Source organism: Chlorocebus sabaeus, chromosome 12, assembly GCF_047675955.1.
Source record: "Chlorocebus sabaeus isolate Y175 chromosome 12, mChlSab1.0.hap1, whole genome shotgun sequence".
Lineage (NCBI taxonomy): Eukaryota > Metazoa > Chordata > Mammalia > Primates > Cercopithecidae > Chlorocebus > Chlorocebus sabaeus.
The window spans coordinates 110,337,390-110,357,208 of NC_132915.1; the positions used below are offsets into that span (position 1 = coordinate 110,337,390).

At 59.5% G+C, this 19,819-nt stretch overlaps 1 protein-coding gene across 3 annotated transcripts in view; it reads right to left on the minus strand.

Annotated features, from left to right (window-relative positions):
• Positions 1 to 19,819, minus strand: part of BRD3 (bromodomain containing 3) — a 36,338-nt gene that overhangs the window by 8,067 nt on the left and 8,452 nt on the right. For 2 of the 3 annotated variants that reach the window (XM_008005743.3, XM_008005741.3), the window contains exons 2-9: positions 13,485 to 13,810; positions 12,526 to 12,663; positions 11,761 to 11,908; positions 10,572 to 10,786; positions 8,319 to 8,690; positions 5,538 to 5,666; positions 2,156 to 2,347; positions 427 to 662 (exon numbers count right to left, since the gene is read on the minus strand). In XM_008005743.3, coding sequence (XP_008003934.1) covers positions 427 to 662; positions 2,156 to 2,347; positions 5,538 to 5,666; positions 8,319 to 8,690; positions 10,572 to 10,786; positions 11,761 to 11,908; positions 12,526 to 12,663; positions 13,485 to 13,697 — 1,643 coding nt within the window. In that variant the 5' untranslated portion in view covers positions 13,698 to 13,810. Of the gene's footprint in view, positions 1 to 426; positions 663 to 2,155; positions 2,348 to 5,537; positions 5,667 to 8,318; positions 8,691 to 10,571; positions 10,787 to 11,760; positions 11,909 to 12,525; positions 12,664 to 13,484; positions 13,811 to 16,092; positions 19,062 to 19,819 lie in introns of those variants that run through there. The other variant, XM_008005742.3, reaches the window with a different exon arrangement.

Here is a 19,819-nt window from a genome sequence, read left to right on the forward strand (position 1 = left end):
ACACTCTTCAGGGTGGTGTCCAGCCACAGCACGGGCTCAAGGAGGCTGAAAGCAGCTGTGCACGATTCCACCATCCCTGCTCCCTGCCTACGGGCAAGCCCAAAATGGGGCGTTCAACTCCCCCAAGTCAAGATCCTTGGCCCAGACCAGGAAAACATCCCAAAAGCTTCAAGATGTGGAGACCGGGCCGTGGCAGCACTTCCATGCCCCGAATCCAGGCCTGCCCTGCAGACAGCTGAGCAGCACCACCTGAGCCCCTGGACTTCCCAGCATAGGTCTCATCAGGTCCTCAGTCTCCCCGCCCCCATCACCCTGGCTTCCAGGTGGCCAAGGCACAAAGCCCCCAGTCCCAGCACTGCTGCTACGTGAGCCCCCGTAGCACACTGAGCGCCGGGCTCTTGGAGCCTGAGCAGGTCTGGAGCCCACCTGCCGGCCATGGTCGTGCTGTTGGCCTTCTTGGCAGGAGCCTTCTTCTGCTGGGCCTGCTTGGCAGGCGGAGCCACCTTGGCCTTCTTCTCTTCCTCGGCCTTCACCTTGTGCTTCTCCTTCTCCTTCTCCTTATCCTTCTTCTTCTTCTCCTTCTCCTTCTTCTCCTTCTTCTTCTTTGGTTTGTTTACGGGGGCCTGAGACAGGGCGGCCAGCTGCTCGTGCACGGCCTTCAGCTGGAAAAGAGCAGGCAGCTGAGCAGGCGTTGGGCACAGCCCACACCACTGGGGCTGCCTGGGGCCCTGGATGGGAGGGGGCTTGGGGCGATGTCGGAGCTGCCTCCGCTGGGCACGGAGGTGAACCAGGAGCACCCGGGCCCTGCTCTGCCCCTCACTCCCCTGTGACCCCTAGTGAGTCATGAGCCCTCTCTGCCTCGGCTTCCTCACATGCAGTGGGGAGGAGCTGCCTGGCCACAGGTTCAGCACTGCACAGGCGGCACAACAGGGCAGCTAAGGGCAGCTAACTTTTTAAAAAGAACTTATTATACTTTAAGTTCTGGGATACATGTGCAGAGCGTGCAGGTCTGTTACACAGGTATACACGTGCCACGGTGCTTTGCTGCAGCCATGAACCCGTCATCTACATTAGGTGGGCAGCTAACATTTTTATCACCACTGTTTAGATGAGGAAGGACTCTCTAGAAGTTTAAATGCCCGCACAAAGGAGATTTTCATCAGTGACTTCTGGGAAGCCATTTGATAACACGCAGGTCTCTGGGGTTAAAACAAACCACTGCCAGCAGCCAGCATTTATTTGGGGCCACCCTGCAGCTGGCAGTGTGCCAAGCGCCTCGCCCTCCCCACTGCAGCCACCCCATGGGAGAGGAGAGGCACTGCCCAGGTGAGGACACGGCCTGTCCCTGCCTCTGGGTGGTCTGTGCAAGGAAGACAGCGGGTGGGTGGAGGAGCTGCCCACAGACGTCTGCCCCGCCGTGTGTCCTTGCCACTTCAAAATCAAACGTCCGGCCCAACTCTGGGGACTGCAGGGCCATCGCTGTCCTTGCAGCCCTGATTCATGCTGTTCCCCTCCTGACTCGATAGCCCTGCTCTATTTTCTCTCGATCTGGGGCCCCAGAAATCATGCACCTGGCTGGCTGCCGGAGGTTTGGGGAAACAATTCACATCTTTCTCAATTCGACCTCGAGACAGCTCAGAGGGGGCGACATCTGTCCCATACTGCAAACGAGGAAAGCGAGGCAGAGAAGGGGGAGGACGCCCAGCCTGGCAGCTGGGCTGGGGTTGGGCTGGGGCTGGGCAGCTGCACGGCAGGGCCCTCAGGACCCTGGAGCCCGCACCCCACACCACTGCAAGTGACTGCTTAGAGCCCAGGCACTACTGCGGCCTCTGCAAGTGCCTCACAGGCCTTTCTCAAGCAGAGCAAGGCACACATAACCACACATGACCACTGAGCTCCCACCTGAGGCCCGCCAGGTCTCCAGAAACATCCCAGCCACGAGTCAGCGCAGCCACCCATGTGTGCTATGGGTTAGGCTCGCGCCACCCAGAACAGACCTGGGGAGGGCACTCCGAGTGCCTTTACAAGGCGGCACTGCAGCGGGTGCTGTGGGACACAGGGCAGAGGAGGGAACCATGCAAAGGGACAGACCTTGGGCTGCCGTGCCAGCAATCCCGCCTCAGCCCCGAACCCTACTCAGGTATGCCAGTCCCACCTGCTCCTGCAGCTCTGCCAGCCTGGTGGCCCGCTCCTCCTCTGAGTCCGAGCTGCCTGAATCCGAAGAGCTCTCCTCGCTGCTACGGCTGCTCTCAGCACCCTTGCTCACCACGGGGGCCGTGGGGGCAGGTAGTGCCGGCGCCTCCACGGGCTCATCCGGCATCTTGGCAAACCTCATCTCAAACACGTCCTGCGGGAGAACAGAGGGTGCCCTGAAGACATGGACCCCCATGGGGCTGCCCCTTGGTGTGGGCCCTCAGGGTTCCTGAAGTGCCCCTGGGGCAGCACACACAGCTGTTAGGAAGGTCGGGCCAGGAGGAGACAGGGTCCCACCTGCCTGGGGGGCTGTGGTCGCTTCCAACTCGCCCTCCCTCCCTCCCCAGGCAATTCTTGGGGACAGGCCTGGGAGCAGGGGACACAGGAGCTGGCCCACAGCTCCCTTCACCAACTCCATGAGCCCTCTCTAGAAGATGCACGCATCCTTCTAGCCTGCTGGCCCGAAGTTCCCCGGGGCTGCCCCTGCTGTGAAATGGGAAAGAGTGTCTTCCTTTGAGCTTGGACAGGGTCCTCCACAGCCACAGGAGCCCAAGAGTGTTGACCTCTTCCCATCTCTTCACCCCGGAAATGACTGGAGCATCACATCTCATGAAGGGTTAACTCCAAAAGTTGGTCCAAAAGGCCAAAGTCTAGTCCTATCAATATTTTATTTACAAAAAAATATAAAAATTAGCCAGTCATGGTGGCACACGCCTGTGATCCTAGCTGTTCGGGAGGCTGTGATGGGTGGATGGCCTGAACCCAGGAGGTCGAGGCTGCAGCGAGCTGAAATCATGCCATTGCACTCCAGCCTGGGTGACAAAGTGAGACCCTGTCTCAAATATAAATATATATGTAAATATTTTATTTTATATATATATATTTTACTATTTTTTTTTTCTCTCAAGACAGAGTCTTGCTCTTTTGCCCAGGCTGGAGTGCAATGGCATGATCTCAGCTCACTGCATCCTCCACACCCTGGTTTCAAGTGATTCTCCTGCCTCAGCTTCCCAAGTAGCTCGGATCACAGGTGCGTACCACCACTCCCAGCTAATTTTTTGTATTTTTAGTAGAGCCGGAGTTTCACCATGTTGGCCAGGCTATTCTCGAACTCCTGACCTTGTGATCTGTCTGGGCCTCCTAAAGTGCTGGGATTACAGGTGTGAGCCACCACGCCCAGCCTACTTTATTTTCTGTAGGGACAGGGTCCTGCTCTGTTCCCCAGGCTGGTCTTGAACCCCTGAGCTCAAGTGATCCTCCCACCCTGGCCTCCCAAGGTGCTGAGATTACAGGCGTGAGCCATCACACCCGAACTTCCTATCAAAATTGACTTTGGAAAGCCTTTGGACCAGGACCCAGGCCCTCAGTAGCCCCTCTCAGCAAACGTCCCCCTCCCTGGGGCAGCCCAGGCCCAGTGAAGACAGGGATGCACGGTGATGCGGAAATGAGGGGAGATTTCTTGGCCAAGCTCAGAAACCTGAATCCACACCATCTGCACACGTGATGTGCCTCCACTGTTCAGGCTGGACCCAGCTCTGGAAAAGCCCACCCCAGGCTCCCATATCCTGGGCTCTCCTCTCAGATGTCCCCAGAGGCAACTCAACCCACAGAGCAGCGATCCACGCCCCCATTCGGTTGACAACCTTGAAGGTCATTCAGGTCAGGTCATTTTGCTGTTGGGCTCTAACCCCACAGCTCAATTGATAAAATGGTACAATTGCTAAATAGTGCTCAGTCATGGAAATCCATCAGCCTCAGGGTCTCACTCTGTTGCCCAGGCTGGAGTGCAGTGCAATCACAGCTTGCTGCAGTCTCAAACGCCTGGGCTCAGGTGATCCTCCCATCTCACTCTCCTGAGTAGCTGGTACTAGGGACACACCACCACACGTGGCTCGTTTTGAAAATCTGTTGTAGAGACAGCTTGTCTCAAACTCCTGGCCTCAAGTGATCCTCCCACCTCCGCCTCCCAAAGTGCTGGGATTACAGGCGTGAGCACCATGTCTATCCAACGGCACCCGTTGCAGGAGTGGGGCGGGGGAGGGCAGAGCTGCCGGCGTCCCTGCTTGGTCTGCAAGCCTGGGTTTCCGTCCTCTATGCCCAGCTCCCTCATTAAATTCAACCCAGCATTTACCAGGCTCCAGAAGACTGGGCTTTGCAAGGTCTTTTGGGTTCAAGACACAGTGAGCAAGGTCTCGGTATAAAACCGGGGTTCTGATGGCTTCCTCTGGATGTAATGGGACCTCCAGGACCACTCTGCCATCATCCCCTGCAGGACCCAGTGCAGAGAGAGGGTGGCAATGGCAGCAGTGCCTGGGAGAGGACCTTGGGCAGGCCTTGTGCGCGGGAGGGTGGGAAAGGCAGCAGGACCCGCAGCGGGGGAACGAGTTTCTCTCTCTGCCCCTTTTATGGGTCCTGTGTCATCCGCAATAATACCACGGGCTGCTCGGGGATTTCAAAACAGTCTGTGCAAGGATTGCGAACATCTTACACGACATTCTGGGTCCCGTGAAAAGGAAAAGCACGCTGGAAGAGAACACGTACCCATAATTCTCCCCTTTCCTCCCAAAATCAAGTCCTTTGATTAAATAACATTTATAACAGGGGTGCTGTTATTGGTAAAAGCAAACCACCTGCGATCACAATTAGAAAAGGTAAGAATAGATTCTGGCGCATCCACCCACAGCAAAATATGTGTGCGGGACCTGGACTTCGGCAGAAAAATGTACATGTAGGCAGGAGCATGCACACAGGTCCACACACGCACACACGTGCACGCACACAAATATCTCTGTGAGGTCTGTGCATGTTCACAAAGTCCCTGTGCTGAGAGCCAGACCAAGACACTCCTGTTTTCCCTTAAGACATCCCACTGCTTCCTGCGTCTTCTCCAATCCGCCTTTTACTTCTGTTGTCAGAAAAGCAACATGCTACACAAGCCACTGTCATCTAATTCATCCACCGGCTGCACTGTCAGGCTAGTGTCCAAGCCTCTCCTTGCCACAGACTTGCTGGAAACTACAGTCGGTGAAGCCACAGGACAAAGGGCATCTGCCCTCCCACCTGGTACACGCACCAGCCCCTGGAGGGAAAGGCTCACTGCTGCGACACCCCCACGGAGTCCCAGCGGTCCCGCCTGCTCACCGGCTGCCCTGCCCCAGCGGCAGCTCCTGGAACCCAGCTCAGAGCCTGGCAGGACCTGGTTGGCACTCGGGAAAAACGTGTTGAGGGAATGAGGTTGAGGCCTTCCTCAGCTGGACAATTACCTGGGCACCCACCCCACGCCGAGGCCAGGATGCCCACAGCGCCGAGCTGAGCCGCCCCACCTGTGCCCAACCTCGGGTTACCTGGAGCTTCCGGGCCATGGCCACCACCTCGTGGTCTGGGGGATTGTATTTGTAGCAATTCGAGAACATCAGCCGGACATCAGCAGCAAAGCCCTGTGCGTCTGGGTACTCTCGGCCATCCATCTTCCTCTGCAACACACAGTGACAGGGGTCAGTGAGCGTGGCCTGTGGCCTCAGGACTCTCTGCCACACCCCACGAGATGAACTCCGGAGCAGGAGCCACTGCCAGCTCCAGGACAGTGGCTACTGGCCTGGCCGGCAGGACACCCCAGCTCTCCGGCACCTCACACAAGGAAGCTCAAAGTGAGGACATGAGAGGGTGATCGATGGCTTGGCAGGGAGGGTCTGGGACTCGAGACAGATCTCCCGGTTGGAAGAAAAAGGCGCTCAACGAGAAATCCCGGGTTTCCGCGGGTGTCCCTTAGCCCCTTCCTTGTCCAGAGCGTCCCTTCACACAAAGTGGGTAAATCTTCACATGCCGACATGCCATCGGCAGCCCCGGGGCGGCGTGAGGCTGCAGGAAAGTCAGATTCCACCAATAACGGGCCTGCTCAGTCTACACAAGGAAACGTTATTTCTCCCTTGAGGAAGCCAGTAGCTGTTAGCCAGCTTGTGTCTTACAGAAGCACCCTGGTATCCCAGGGGCCTAGCTGGACCTAAGGGACTCCATGTTGTATCCAGAGGCAGTTCCTGAACCCCACAGCGGTGGAGGCAATGGGGGCGTGTGGGCCGACACCCACCCACGTTTACTTGGCCACACAGAAACCCTAGAGCAAAACCCACCGCAGGTCCCACCTGGCTTTGGCAAGGGGAGAACTGAGACCAAGGCCTGGGCAGACAGTCCCAGGTGGCAAGGGTGAGGAGGGGCACACAGTCAGTCCCCAGAGCTGGGAGGTGCAGGTGGCTCGGCCGGGGAGTAGCCAGAGGCAGGATCGTCGACGGATGTTTCAAGGTGGCCACTGGGAACACACCAGTTGGGGCAAAAAGAGGTCACACTGTGCCGGAGCGAGTGAGTTTCCCATCCCGGGATGGCTTCAAGGAGAGGGACCTTGTCGGGGACCTCAAGGGAGGACACACGCAAGGGCAGGGCGAATCTACCCCAACCGCTCCATGGGGTCCAGGCTGCATTCATCCAGGTGCCAGTGAGATGGAGGGGCTGGGTCCTAACCCGCCGAGGGCGCCCCCCAACTCAGGGTCCGTACCCTGTGCACTCGGACATGAGACCCACCCAGAAGGAAGGGCTGGCAGAAAGAACCCGGGAGCACAGAGGGACCTGAAAGCCTCTGATGTTGGGAGAAAAGCTTGTTTTCTGCCTTAGCATGTGCCGGGGCAAACCATCCCCAAAAGTTCCATCTGTAAAATCTACAGGTCCTGAGGCCTCTCTCGCTGATTCACTGCCCTTTCCCCGCAGCGTCTGGGCCACACTCGCAGGCAGCAGGTGCTGCCACGGCACCTGGCTTCTCCCCACGCCCGGACAGACAGAGGTGGGAAGCTCCGAACAAAGCAGATCACAACTTTAAAGTGAACTGGTTTTCTAGAGCTTCTTTATTATGGTTTCAAGGGCAAATCAGACCCTTCGACCAAAACGGAATTAAGCTGAGCTTCAGTCTGGCACAAACGCTGGAACCCCCAATGATGTTCCAGAAATTCCTGTTACTGTGCTGTGGTAGAGGCACACAAACCCTGGCCCTGGAGGCTGGAGCCGACGCTCCTGGCAGCTTCTGAGCTGCGTGGCTCCGGCCCTCAGCTTCCCCACCCACGGCAGTGAAGCCAGGCGGCCGCGCTCATCGCTTTCGCCTGACTGTGCACCCGGCACTGGGGCCTGAGCCAGCCAGGTCTGTCCCGGCCGAGATCCAGTCAACCAGGGAAGAAAAGGCTTTCATTAGGGGATCCTGGTTCAGGGGGTGCAGAATAACTGCAACTGGCTTTCCAGGATGAAAACAAAAAACTGCCCAACAGGGCTCCCAGCAGCTCTTCCCAGGGTCACCAGCAGTTGGCGGAGGAGGCGGGCCACACCTCCACCGCCTGCATGTCCCTGGGAGCTGGCTCAGAGCTCTCCCAGAGGGAGACCAGGTGCCAGCCAGAAGTTTGGAAAGGCACTCAGGGAAGACCTGGTGGAGTTCACCCTGCCTTGGGGCGGCGCAGCTCAAATGCCACTCCCCACCCGCCCCGCCACCCCACACCGGGACCAGACTCACTCTGACCTGCTGCGAGGCACACAAGAGCCCAGGCAGAGGCTGCCGCCTCGAGAAGACGGGCATGGGGGAGGCCAGGCTCTCAGTCTCAGCTCTGCCACCCGCCCAGGGCCCGCTTCCATCTGGTGAGGGGGTGGGGCTTGGAGGCACTTAAGGGACAGAAGCCAGGCCATCCCCACCGGCCGCCTCACTCCCGTCTGCTGTGAGGCGCCTGTATCCAGGACTTGAGGGAGGCAAAGTGTAGCTTTAAAACTTGAGCCAACTGTGAGAGTGGCCCAGATCTAGGGGCCCCCTGACCTGATGATACAGAATGGGAGTTGGGAAGGAAATCAATTAAATCACCAAATGGGTTTGATGGGAATAAACAACAGAGCCACAGACTCCGGGACCCATGGGCAGGGCACACCTTTCTCGCTGAGCCCTGCCAGCCACAGCCAGGGCCGCAGGGGCCAGTCCGGAGGGTGCGCTTCTCTGGCAGGCGAGACCCCGCTCCCCGAGAGCCCCCACTCAGCCGGCACAAGACCTTAGCACCCACGGCAGATCCGCAGGACGTGGGCAGAGCAGGGCCTGCCGCGCGGCCACGTACTTTCACAGTGCTGAGGTCCATCGGGTGCTTGATGATGTCGTGGTAGTCGTGCAGCTCCAGGGCCTCGGCGTCCACCGGCTTGTAGAAGGGCCAGGCGTAGGCCGCGTGCTTCTTGGACAGCATCTCCCTGAGGATGCTGTCGCAGTAGCGCAGGTGCTCTGACAGCTTGCCCTTCTTGCCTGCGTGCTGGGGCACCTCGCCGTCCTCCAGGTCCTTCTTGGGAGGCTTGATGGGGCGGCCGCCACTCTCCCGCCGGGCCACCACTTTGGCCTGCTTGGGGTCTGACAACGGCGGCGGTGACTCACTCCGGCTGGCGGTGATGGCCGACGTCGTGGGAGTGGTTGTGTCTGCTTTCCGCTTCACGCCCTTTTTCTGCGACAGTGAAATAACCAGTGAGCCCCGGAAACCAGGCCGCCGCCCCGAAGACGCATGTCGCTGCAGCCACGTTTCGGGGGCACTGTCTGTCTGCCTGCCTGGCGCTGGGCTAAGCGGCCACATGCACGGCCCCACAGGAGAGGACACCAAGGCTCAGGGGCCATGTCACTGGCCCAAGGTCACACAGCTGGCAGTGGTGAGGCTGGGACTCTCCCTCAGGCTCAACTCTGAAACCCGCCCTCACCTGGGCGTGGGGAGACCCCTCTCTCCCTTAGCCCCGAGGGCTCGGGGGTCCCGGGTGGGCTCGCACCTCACACCCCAAGCCGTGTGAGGTGCTGCATGCAATTCACCAGACACCTAACAAGCACCCAGGCCAGGACCCGGGGACCTCGGCGCTGCAGAGACCTGGGAACTCCCTGCTTTTAGAGACCAGCAGGAAAGTTCCAGACAAGGGCCTGACAGCAGCGGCTCCGCAGACAAACACAAGTTTTGCGGGACAAGGAGGAGGCAGGAGAGCATTCCGGACACAGGGCAGGGGCAGCCCAACCAGGAGGCATGAAGCAGCCACAGCAGCTCTGGGAACAAAGGACTTCAGGGAGCGAGTGGGCGAGTCTGGACTCCATCCCGGTGGCAACGGGAGCCACTGAAGGCTATTTCAAGCAAGGAGAGGAGGGAGACGACCCACAGAGCTTCCACGGGTGTGTCCTGGGGGCGGAGCCAGGCACCAGGCAGACACTCATGTCTAATGTCCAGGCCCCCTGGGGCTGTGCAGGTCTCTCTGGGCAGCCTGCAAGGGCCTCAGCACCCAGCACCCATGGGCATCACCTCAGCGTTCCGGGGCCAGGGCTCAGTGTGCACCCTGAGACCAGCTCAGCTGGCTTCTAACCTTAGCCCAGCGGGAGACGAGCCACCCACAGTCACTGCCCAGCCAAGCCGCCGCCCTCGGACTGGCAGGGGCCGGAGCCGGCTAGCCACAACCCTTGACAGGCACCCACGGGCTGCCAAGCGCCAGGCACGTGCCGAAGAGGGCGGGTGGGAGCAGGGACGGACTCATCTGGCCGTGGCAAATGGGACATGCTCCAGAAACAGCCCCCGCTGGGGGAGGCGGCTTGGCCAGGGGCCACCCATAAGTGCAGGCAGTGAAGGCCACGGGGAGGGGAAGCAACGGAGGTGGCGTTTTACCTTGGGCGAGCCATTTAACCCCTTTGAGCGCCCGCTTCCTCATCTGTAAGATGGGGGAAATACTGTCTGCCCAGAGGGTTGCTGTGAGGATCAAATCGAAGAAGATAATACACATAAGTGCCTGGCACGGGCCCTGCCCAAAGCAGGAGACTCACCAGGCCTCGCTAGCCCCAAATCTTGCAGGGAGCACCCACTCCCTGCCGAGACCAACAACGGCCCACTGTGAAAAGCTCCCAGCCAAGTGGGGAGCAGGATAGGCGGGTCCCCATGCTCCCACGTGGAGCCCACAGGCGGGGCCGGCTTGGGTGCCGGCACCTCACAATGCACCCAGGTGGGTACAGCTGGCACCACACTCCTGGCTGTGAGCAGGGGAGGACTGGGACCCCCCCACCCTTGCTTCTCTCCCACACCTTCCCCACCTTGACCGAGCCCTTGGCCAGGGCTTCTGGCCAGAGAAGCTGGGGTTCAAGTTCAGCCAGACCCTCCCTTACCAGCTGTGTGACCTTCAGCTCCCCAGGCCTAGGTCTCCTCATCTGCGTCAGGAACAACGGCCTGACCTCCCAGGGCGCAGAGAGAACCACTCCCAGGAGCCGGCACTCAGGGAAAGATGGGAGCCCCCGCCCGCTGCTCCTGCCCTCACCTCAGGAACCCTGGCTGGGCTCGGACGCCCCAGCCGTCCGGACTCAGTGTGCTCACCTTGACGACAGGCGGCGTAGGAGGGACCACAGGGACGATGGGTGTGGCAGGAGGAGGTGGGGCGGCAGCTGGGGGGACTGGGACCGACGTGACGTTTGCAGTGATGGTTGGTACAGGGGTGGCAGCGATGACGGGCGTCTGGGAGACAGTGGGGGGCACGCTCTGAAAGGGGGTCGCTGGGGAGACAGAGGACACGGCCGCCACTTGCTGCGTACCTTCAAGACAAGGAAGGGACATTTGGCATGCCAGGCTCTACTAGTATTTCCAGAAGCTTCCAGTGCCACCCCTCCAGCCAGAACATGGGGGCCAGCTCTGTGCTGCCAAAACCCCCAGCCAGAAGAGCCCTCCATGCTGAGATGCCCCCGACCCTGCAACCTGGAGGCAGGACTGCTCTGGCTCATCTTGGCTAAGGGCTCCCCGAATGAAGGGGAGACCCCCACCACAGACCATAGGAGGCAGAACAAGGAAGCCAGGGCAGTCCCATGGCCTGGCAGTCAAGGGCTGGTACCTGGAGTCACAGAAAGCTGGTACCGAACTCGGTTCCCTCAGTAACTAGCTGAGTGACCAAGGCTCTGGCCGGACTTAAGTCCCCAGCTTCTCCCATCTGCAACACAGGACAGCACACGGCACTGACCATCCCGCTCGGTCAGCCCTTCCATCTGGACACGCCTGCGTGCCGGGTTTCCAGGCCAGGTGGGATCCCAGGGCTCACAGCACTAATCACCACCGTGCTCCCCAACAAGAAGAGGTCGTCTTACTTGACCAGGGAGCCAGGCAGCTGACAGTGACTCTCAGGTCACAGAGAATAAAATGAGTGCTGAAGAGACAAAGCCCTAGGAGGGGCACAGGCCCCAGGCGTCATGGAAGAAGTGACTTCAGGGCTGGAGCTGGAAGGGGGAGCAGGATTTGGGAGGTGAAGAGCAGGGACAGGCGATCCTCCCAGACCATGAGCTCCTCCCCAGAGTGGGCTCAAAGGCAGCCGGCTCTGGCGTTAATGTCTTCTGTATCCCTGGGCTAGCTGCCCCTCCAACATCACCCACAGGCCACACTCAGCCAAGACCCAGCACCCATGAGCTCTTCACAACAGACGGGAAACAGCTCAGACGGCTAAGGGACTCGTGTCCCAGCCCATCCATCGGTGTGCCACTGCACAGAGGCCCCGCCCCTTGCCCGCCCTGGCTCCCTGTACCTGCGCTCTGGACTCCCGCAGACGGCTTCCGGCCTTTGCCCTTTGGAGCAGGGGGTAATAATTCAACTTCCTCTTGGGGCATCTGGGCCACTTTTTGTAGAAAAATTTTCTCTAAGGCTTGGGCCATTAGCACAATGTCATCTGTGGGCTGAAGACACAGAGAGTCCAGGTCACCGGTCAGGAAAGAAGCTGTGCGCTTGCAAAGGACATTATTAGTTGTAGCTCAAAAAAATACTTATAATTTAACATTTGGCAGCACAGGAGAGAACTAAATGAATATATATAACATATACACACATACATATACATACATACATATACTTTTTTTTTTTTTTTTTTTTTAAGATGAAATCTTGCTCTGTCACCCAGGCTGGAGTGTAGTGGCACGATTTCGGCTCACTGCAACCTCCACCTCCCAGGTTTAACTGATTCTCCTGCCTTAGCCTTCCAAGTAGCTGGGATTACAGGTGCCTGCCACCACACCTGGCTAATTTTTTTGTATTTTTAGTAGAGATGGGGTTTCACCATGTTGCACAGGTTGATCTCAAACTCCTGAGCTCAAGAGATCCACCCACCTCGGCCTCCCAAAGTGCTGGGATTACAGGTGTGAGCCATGGCACCCGGCCAGGTGATGTGCTTTGAGCCTGCCCAAGAGCTGCTGCAAAGCGCCCAGGTCCACCTGGCACTGGCAAGAATGACCGGAGGATCCGCGCCACACAGCACCCGAATCCTTACTGCAAGCGGCATTCTGGGCCGGCATCTTACCTTGTTATAAATGTAACAATTTGTAAACATGGTGTTGAAGTCCTGCATACATTCGCTTGCACTCCAATAATAATTATTTTCTAGTCTCTTCTTAATAGTCCCCATATCCATTGGGTTTTTTATTATTTTATGATAATCCTAGGAAAGAGATTTTCAGAGGCATTACCGAAAGATTCTACATAATTATTTTCGCAATTCCCAAGAGGACACAGCCTGGCCTTCCCAAGTGGACTGAGGACTGGGGCTGGCCCAGAGGCACTTTCTGATCTCTGACAGCATTGGGTTATGGTGAGGTGGGCACTTGGCCAGCTCCAAACTCCTGCCTAACCTCTCTCCGGACCCCAAGCATGTGCAGAGGGGAGCCCACAGGGCTAGGGCAGACCCCAGGACAGGTCTACATACTGGAGATGGAGCCAAACCTTCCGGGGTCTAAACCTGCAGGTGACCAGGGCCTCACAGAGCCTAGAGCCCAGGCCACCAAGCACCAGCCCAGGGCTTCCTCTGCAATGCTCAGGGTTTGTCTATTTGGGCCCAGGTCAAAAATGAGCATGCAGCTGAGGGCACCATCGCCCGGAAGGCAGGCCTCAACATCTCTGCCTCTAACTCCAAGTGGGCTTGCCAAGCTGGCAGATGGGCCATCCTGCAGGAGCCAGTGAGGCAGAAGAAGGCCCCAGCGAACCTCGACTCCTAAGCCCCATCACCGTCCACCTGCTTTCCTCCCAGACGCGCGTGGCTTCTCCCTATTTCCTGCACCTGGGGCAGCCGCCCTCCACTCTCCCACGCCCACGTGGCCGCTGTGTGCCTTCGAGCTGTGGGCTTGCTGAGGCACAGGTTGTCCCCAGCTTAGCAGCACCTTCCCAAGGCCAGAGTGGCAGTCTTTCCAGGAGTGGGGGCAGCATGAGGGGGACAGAGGACGGCAGCAGCAGAATGTGGCTCTTGGGGAGGCAGCAGCTACGCACCGGCAGGTTCAGTTTGATTGCGTCCACGGGCTGGTAGAAGGGCCAGGCGAACTGGTGTTTCCAGAGCGTCTTCACCACCACATTCTGCATGTACTGCAGCTGGTTGGTCTTGCGGCCGGGCTTGCTGGGGTTAGAGACCTCCGGGGGCGGTGGGTTCACAGGCCCCGGGGCTGCCGGGATCCCCGCGGGGGCGACTGTCGTGGTGGTGGACATCCTCTGGCAGCTCGCTCACTTTCTGTCACAGCAGCGGCTTGGAGAGGCCCTGGCTGCTTCTACACTCCCCGAGGAGGCGCGACGTCCCATTTCCGGGCCCAACCAGGCGACAACTGCAGCGAGGAAGCACAACAGGGCCAGTCACCTTGGGGACCCCCACCTCTCCCAGCCGCGGCAGGCTCTGGAGGGCACCTGTCAAGCCCCAGCAGGGCCTGCTCCACTCACTCACCCCCATTGCCCAGCCACCCAGGTGAGTGGCTGTTGGGAAAGCTGCTCAAGCCAAGCGCCACCAGCTCAAGACGACTCTCCAACCACTGCTCTCAGGCCCGGGAGGGAAGGCCTGGGCGGCGGAGGGAGCTCAGGCACACGCCATTTGCTCCCAGGGGGGTGCTTGGGGCACACGCTGGGAGGCAGGTGTGCCAAGGGACTCAGCCACTGGCAGCCTTCTACCCACCAACTAACCACTCGTGGGGGCTGACTAGTTGCTACTGGGCTCTGACAGCTTGGCCACGACAATGTTCTGAAGAGTGACCCATGCGTGGACAGCCACGATGTGGGCCCAACACAGCCACAGGAAGTGGGGCCAGCACAACACAGACGTTTGTAGACCCAAACACGGTGCGGGGAGGTGGCACCCCCGAGCAAGGCCAAGCAGTGAGGTTCTACCGTAACCAGGAGAACAAGCCCAGGTTTGTGATGGTGGCGTGGTTGTGACCCGGCCAAACTCTCGGCCAATGAGAGAGGTGGGAGCGGCGGCTCAGACCCTGCCGACCTCCACACCCCAGCTGACCACGGGGAGCTCTGTACATGCAAGATGCTGGGGCTTCCCTGGCCCCGACTGGCTGGCCACAGGCAGGGCTGGCAGGAAGAGGCCACAGCCACCCTGCATGTCCCAGGAGGGCACAGACAGTCGAGAGCACCCACAGGAACGCTGCAGAGTGGAGAATGTATGCAGGCCTCCAACCATGGCCAGGGCCCTGCGGTGTGGCCCCGGGTCTACCTATAAAGGTGTGGGGCAGATGTGAAGAGCTCTAACCCAGCGCCTGGGACTTCAACTTCAGCCTTGTACCTTGCTGCCATGTGAGCCTTTCCCGCACTCGTATAACTGACAGACAGGTCAGGGCTGCAGGCTCCCCTCGGAGCACAGGCAGCAGCTCTGCCATGGGAGGAGCCGGCTCCGGCCCCAGAACCAGCCACTTGTAGATGCTCGGGGCAGACAGTCAAGACTAGGGGAAGTTTGTGAGCTGGCTGACATCTGGTTGATCTCCTGAAATCTGCCCCGGTTGGCAGTTACACCCCAGCAATGGGCAAATGCTGCAAACCAGGAGCCCCTCCCCAAGTTGGATGTTCAATGTTGTCAGCACCCTGCATGGCAACCTCACTTCCTCCCACCCCACCCCAGCGTGGAAAGGGCTTCAAAGCTACACGCAACACAGCTCACCCACCAAGCATGCCTGCACGAGAGAACATGTCTCAACTCCAGGGGCGCCCACCTGTGCCAAGGTCTCCTCCAGGGAAGCCCCTCATACCCAACCTCTTCCACGCCCTCCTGGGGTGAGCAGGTGCCTCCATGCCCCTCCATCTCACCAAGCCGCTGCTCACAGCCCCAGGCTGCAACCCTGGTGGGGAGGGCAGCTGTGCCGGTTTCTGTGTCTTCACCCCAGACACAGAGCTGCTGTGCTGGGCACAAACCAGGGGTTCCCCAAACGCCTCTCTTCCTGCTGCCTCAGGCCAGAGGGCGGCGGCACTGCCCCTCGCTACCACCACTTGCTAGGATTTCCATGAAGCCCTCCCAGCAGGGCTCCCTGCTCTGCCCCGCAAGGACCACCTAGCCCGTACCGCAGGGTGATCCTGTTAAAACCAAGTCAGATCAAGTCACTGGTCTGCTCAAAACCTCCCAGGAGCTCCATGTGACTCAGACTGAAAGCAAGTCCAGCCCCACCCTGGCTGGTGGGGCCTGGGGCGACCCAGAGTGACCGAGTCCTGAGACCTGTGTCCTGTCTCCTGTGACTTGCGACCCTCCCTCAATGCCTGGACAGCAGCAGGCTCCTGCCCTCCCAAGGTCTCCAGGTACCTCCCAGAACACCCGTTCTGCTGGGCCCCAGGCAGCACAGACGCTGGGGCCAGCCACACGACCTGGTCCTTCCACTTCCCCGCGAGGCTCCTGAGGGTGGAGGAGTCAGGCACAGAGAGAGCTCACGCCAGTGACGGGCACCAAGCACCACACGCAGCTCCGCTGAGACTGCCGGGCAGCACCGACAGAAGGCCCAGGCTGTGCTGCTGCCGTGTCCCAGGGCCCAGATGTCGGCTCCCAGGTGTCAGTCATGGGGGGAAATTCCCAGTACCCACTGCTGCTGCCCAGGCCCAGGACCCAGGAAATGGGGCTGAAACTGACCTTTGGGGGTGTGGGAGTGGTCATGGGACAAACGAAGGCTCCCAGGCTGCAGGCCAGCTTCCTTCAAGCATGAGGATAGACGGTCACAGCTCAACGTGGGGGCCTGCTTCTGCTGCCATCAGGACACAACGCCTGGCCAGATGAGGCCCTTCAAGCCACCTACTTCCAGCCACCCGCCCACTGTTCCAAACCAGAGGCTGAGTAGGAGCCCAGCTCGGCCCATGGACACCGGAGTGCAGGCCTCGTCCTGGGTGGGGAAGGCAGCCCCGCCCAGCCATGGACTGTGAGCTTGAGCAAGGCAGAGGGAGGGGCGCCCTGGGCTCTGGTTGGCACAAGCCCACCAGCCACTGCAGAGCCGCCCGAGGCCCAGCCCAGGAGCCCTCCTGGTGCTGCCAGGGAAATCCCGGCCAATGTGGTTAAAGCTCTAGGGCTGCGCCTGGTGCCAGCATGCGCTCACTGAATGCCAGTGGTCACTACAGGCCCTGAGGGTGCAGCTTGCCTCCAGCTCCGCTACCTGGCAGAAACACACCAACCCCAACAAGACCTGGAAGGCTGAGGGGTGCAGTGTAAAAAGCCCCTGGCACACACTGGCAGGCGACTGCCCCACCCCCAGTGGCGAGGTATGGTGACCTCACCTCTCCTCTCCTGGAACACCAACCTGCCCTCTGAGATGCCTACCCCACACACATTCAGGTTTTTGCAAAAACTTGAGGACAACACGATGCCATGATAAGTGGCCCTGCCTCCCCAAGAAGCCCTCAGCACAGAAGCGGAGCCCTCAGGCAGCCTGGCACCAGCCAGTGGGAGGGGCGGGGAGGGAGGGCAGCCAGAGGGCAAAGGGGTGGCATCCGCTTCAAGCCCTCTCCGCTCCCAGGTACCGACACCCACCACCTGGTAAGGACCACGCCGGGCAAGACGAGACCAGAAGACGAGTCCGGTGAGAGCCCAGGGTGACCCTCCCTGTGGGAGAGTGTGCGACTCCCAGAGTCCTGGGGGGAGGGACGGCTGAGACGGGCTCAGTGCCTCAGGTCCCCGTCCACAGCACGTTCACACCACATCATCCCCTCTGGGGCTGAAGGCCAGTCCCGTCCGCAGACGCCTTCCCTCCAAGTGCAGTGGGTGGACAGACAAAAACCTCAGCCAGCGCCTGGCTCTGCCACCCTCGGTGTCTCTACCGTCCAGACAGAGAAGATGAAGAAACCCGAAGGCATCTGTGTGAGGGAGCCCCACACGGACGCTGGAAAGAACCAGGGCGACCTGCAGACCGCCTTGAAAGACCTCCCCTAGGGCGGCGGAAAGGAGACGAGGCAAACAGCTTCCCGACCAGAGCCACGCACCTTCCACGTCTGTGCGGGGAGCTCGGGGCCACATCCCGAGATGTGAAAGGCAACTGAGGCTTCCACAGAGAAATTACAATGAAACAGACTACTGGCCAGGCCAGCTGAAAATCAGTGATGGACTAAGGTACAAATCGACGTGGAGGTTCCAACAAGAGAAGGACGGTGGTGGGATCTCCCTACCCCAGCCTCTGAGCACCCCAGAGGACGCACAAGCAGGACAGCCAGGTGCTTTCACACCACGCTCACCCCACCTCCGCCCTCTGGCCCAGACATCGGCAGCTCCTCTGCGGGGTGAGGTGGGGTGGGGTGGGAGCAGACAGTGGAGAAAACACCACAAACAGCACAGGTGGTCGGCCAGGGCCACAAACCCTTCAGCTCACTGATGCTGAGACCCCCGCGATCCCCACAACGAACCTGCAAGGTCAGAATGATTGCGCACATGTACAGACGACTAAGCTGAGGCCCCTTCCTCCTTCACCTCCGGAGTGCCACCACCTGAGTGCAAAGGCTTTGGGACATGAAGCACTCAGCAGTGGGCAGTGGAGGCACAGCCTAGGATCAAGACCCTGGGCTTCCTACCCCAGGCTCCTCAGCCTGCAGGCAGCCACACAGCAAGAGGACCCTGGGCAGTTAAGGACCCCACCCCCAATGGCCAGCAAGGACACAAAGGCAGCCCAGGGCAGGACCAGCCGCCAGCCACAAGGCCCCTCCAGAACCCAAGGTTCAGTGGAGACTCCAAAAGGGCTGACTGCAGGGCCCCCATGGGGTCCGCACACCAGACACAGAGACCATGCAGAAAGGCGGTAGGGGGCCACTATGGGGTCCACACACCAGACACAGAGGCCCCGCGAGGGAGGCGTGGAGCACCCAGGTGTCGGCACACCAGGATCACAGTCCAGCTCTCCAGCCCCAGCTGACCTCGCTGTGAAGAGATGGTTTGTGCTGAGAGCTCAGTAAGGCTGTCATCTGTCGAGAGCTTCCCCCCATAGCCCATGGGCAAGCATGAGAGTCATACCCCCCATAGCCCATGGGCAAGCATGAGAGTCATACCCCCCACAGGCCACAGCTTCACTCATGCAAGGACATTCTGGGAGCTGGGATGTCCTAGCCAGCGGCTAGAACTGGGTGTGACCATGGGCCCCCTTGGCTGGGGAGAAAAGGAGGTGCCCCTAGATCCCAAGTCACCCAGGGCCGCAGCAAAGGGAGGAGGACCTTGCATCACCCCAGGGTGCCACGTGGACGAACAGAGGTTAACATTGGGAGCGTGGCCGGCAGTGTTGGACATTCAGAACACATCTGCCCAAAACAAACACGGCCTTTACTTCTCCCAGCTCCCAGAAACAAAGTAAACAGAAGGATCATGTCTGGACGCCGGGGACCAGCCCCTCACTGTTACATCCCTATCCCCCCAGGCCGGAGTCTGACCACTCTGTGTCACCTGCCTCTACTCCTGTCGTGACTGTCAACTGTCTGGATTTCAGGAAGTCAAACCCGCAAGGGGAGCGTTTCCCCAGGGGCTGGAGGTGTCTCTCCTACATGCACCCCTACCCCAGGGTCTAAGATGACATCACGAATGAAACCCGGTATTCTGCAGACACAAAGGTTCAAACTATGGGCAGCCTTGCACCAGCTGTAAAGGGTTCAGTCCCTCGCGCAGCCCCCTGTGTCACCAAGAGGGAGGGTGGGCGGGTGGCTCCGTTGTACAGTCCAGGAAGGGGTGGCCTGGGCCCCACGGCTGGTGTAGGCAGTGGCACTGGGTGTGAAGCAAAGCTGGGCACTGGAGGCTGTGTGCCTTGGGCTGGTGTGCTGGCAGAGCCTGCTGGAGGAGTCAAGGGGCACTGATTCAACACTGGCTGTATTTCTGGAACCAGAGTTAGTATCTAGGGTGCGGTGGCATTGTAGTTATAACCTTTCAAAAGTCCTCATCTTTCAGAGATTTGGACTGAAAGTTCTATGAATTAGACGTGTCTGGAATTTGCTTCATGATAACATGAGGGGTGAAAATGAGTGGAGTCTGGAAGAAACGGGCCAGCCCAGAGCTGCCCCTGCCCGCGGAAGCTTCTCAGAGGGAAGAGGGCGCACCTCCCTTCTCCCCAGGCCCCCAGCACCCTGTTCCTCAACACACACACTGCATGCTGTGTCCTCACAGCAACTGGGGGTCCAGGGTTCTGCCTTGCACCCACTCTCCACCTTCATGGGATGGGGAGGAAGCTGAGGCGACTCCTGTGAGGAAGTGGGGCAGGGGTGGGGCAGATGGACTCAGGTGGAGTGAGTTGGGCTGGAGGAAGGCAGCAGTGCCAGAGACCCCAGTGCCTTAAAGTCTAAACACATGAAACCTTTGTGTTGCTATCCCTCCTTCACCCCTTGTACCTGCTCTGCGTGGTCTC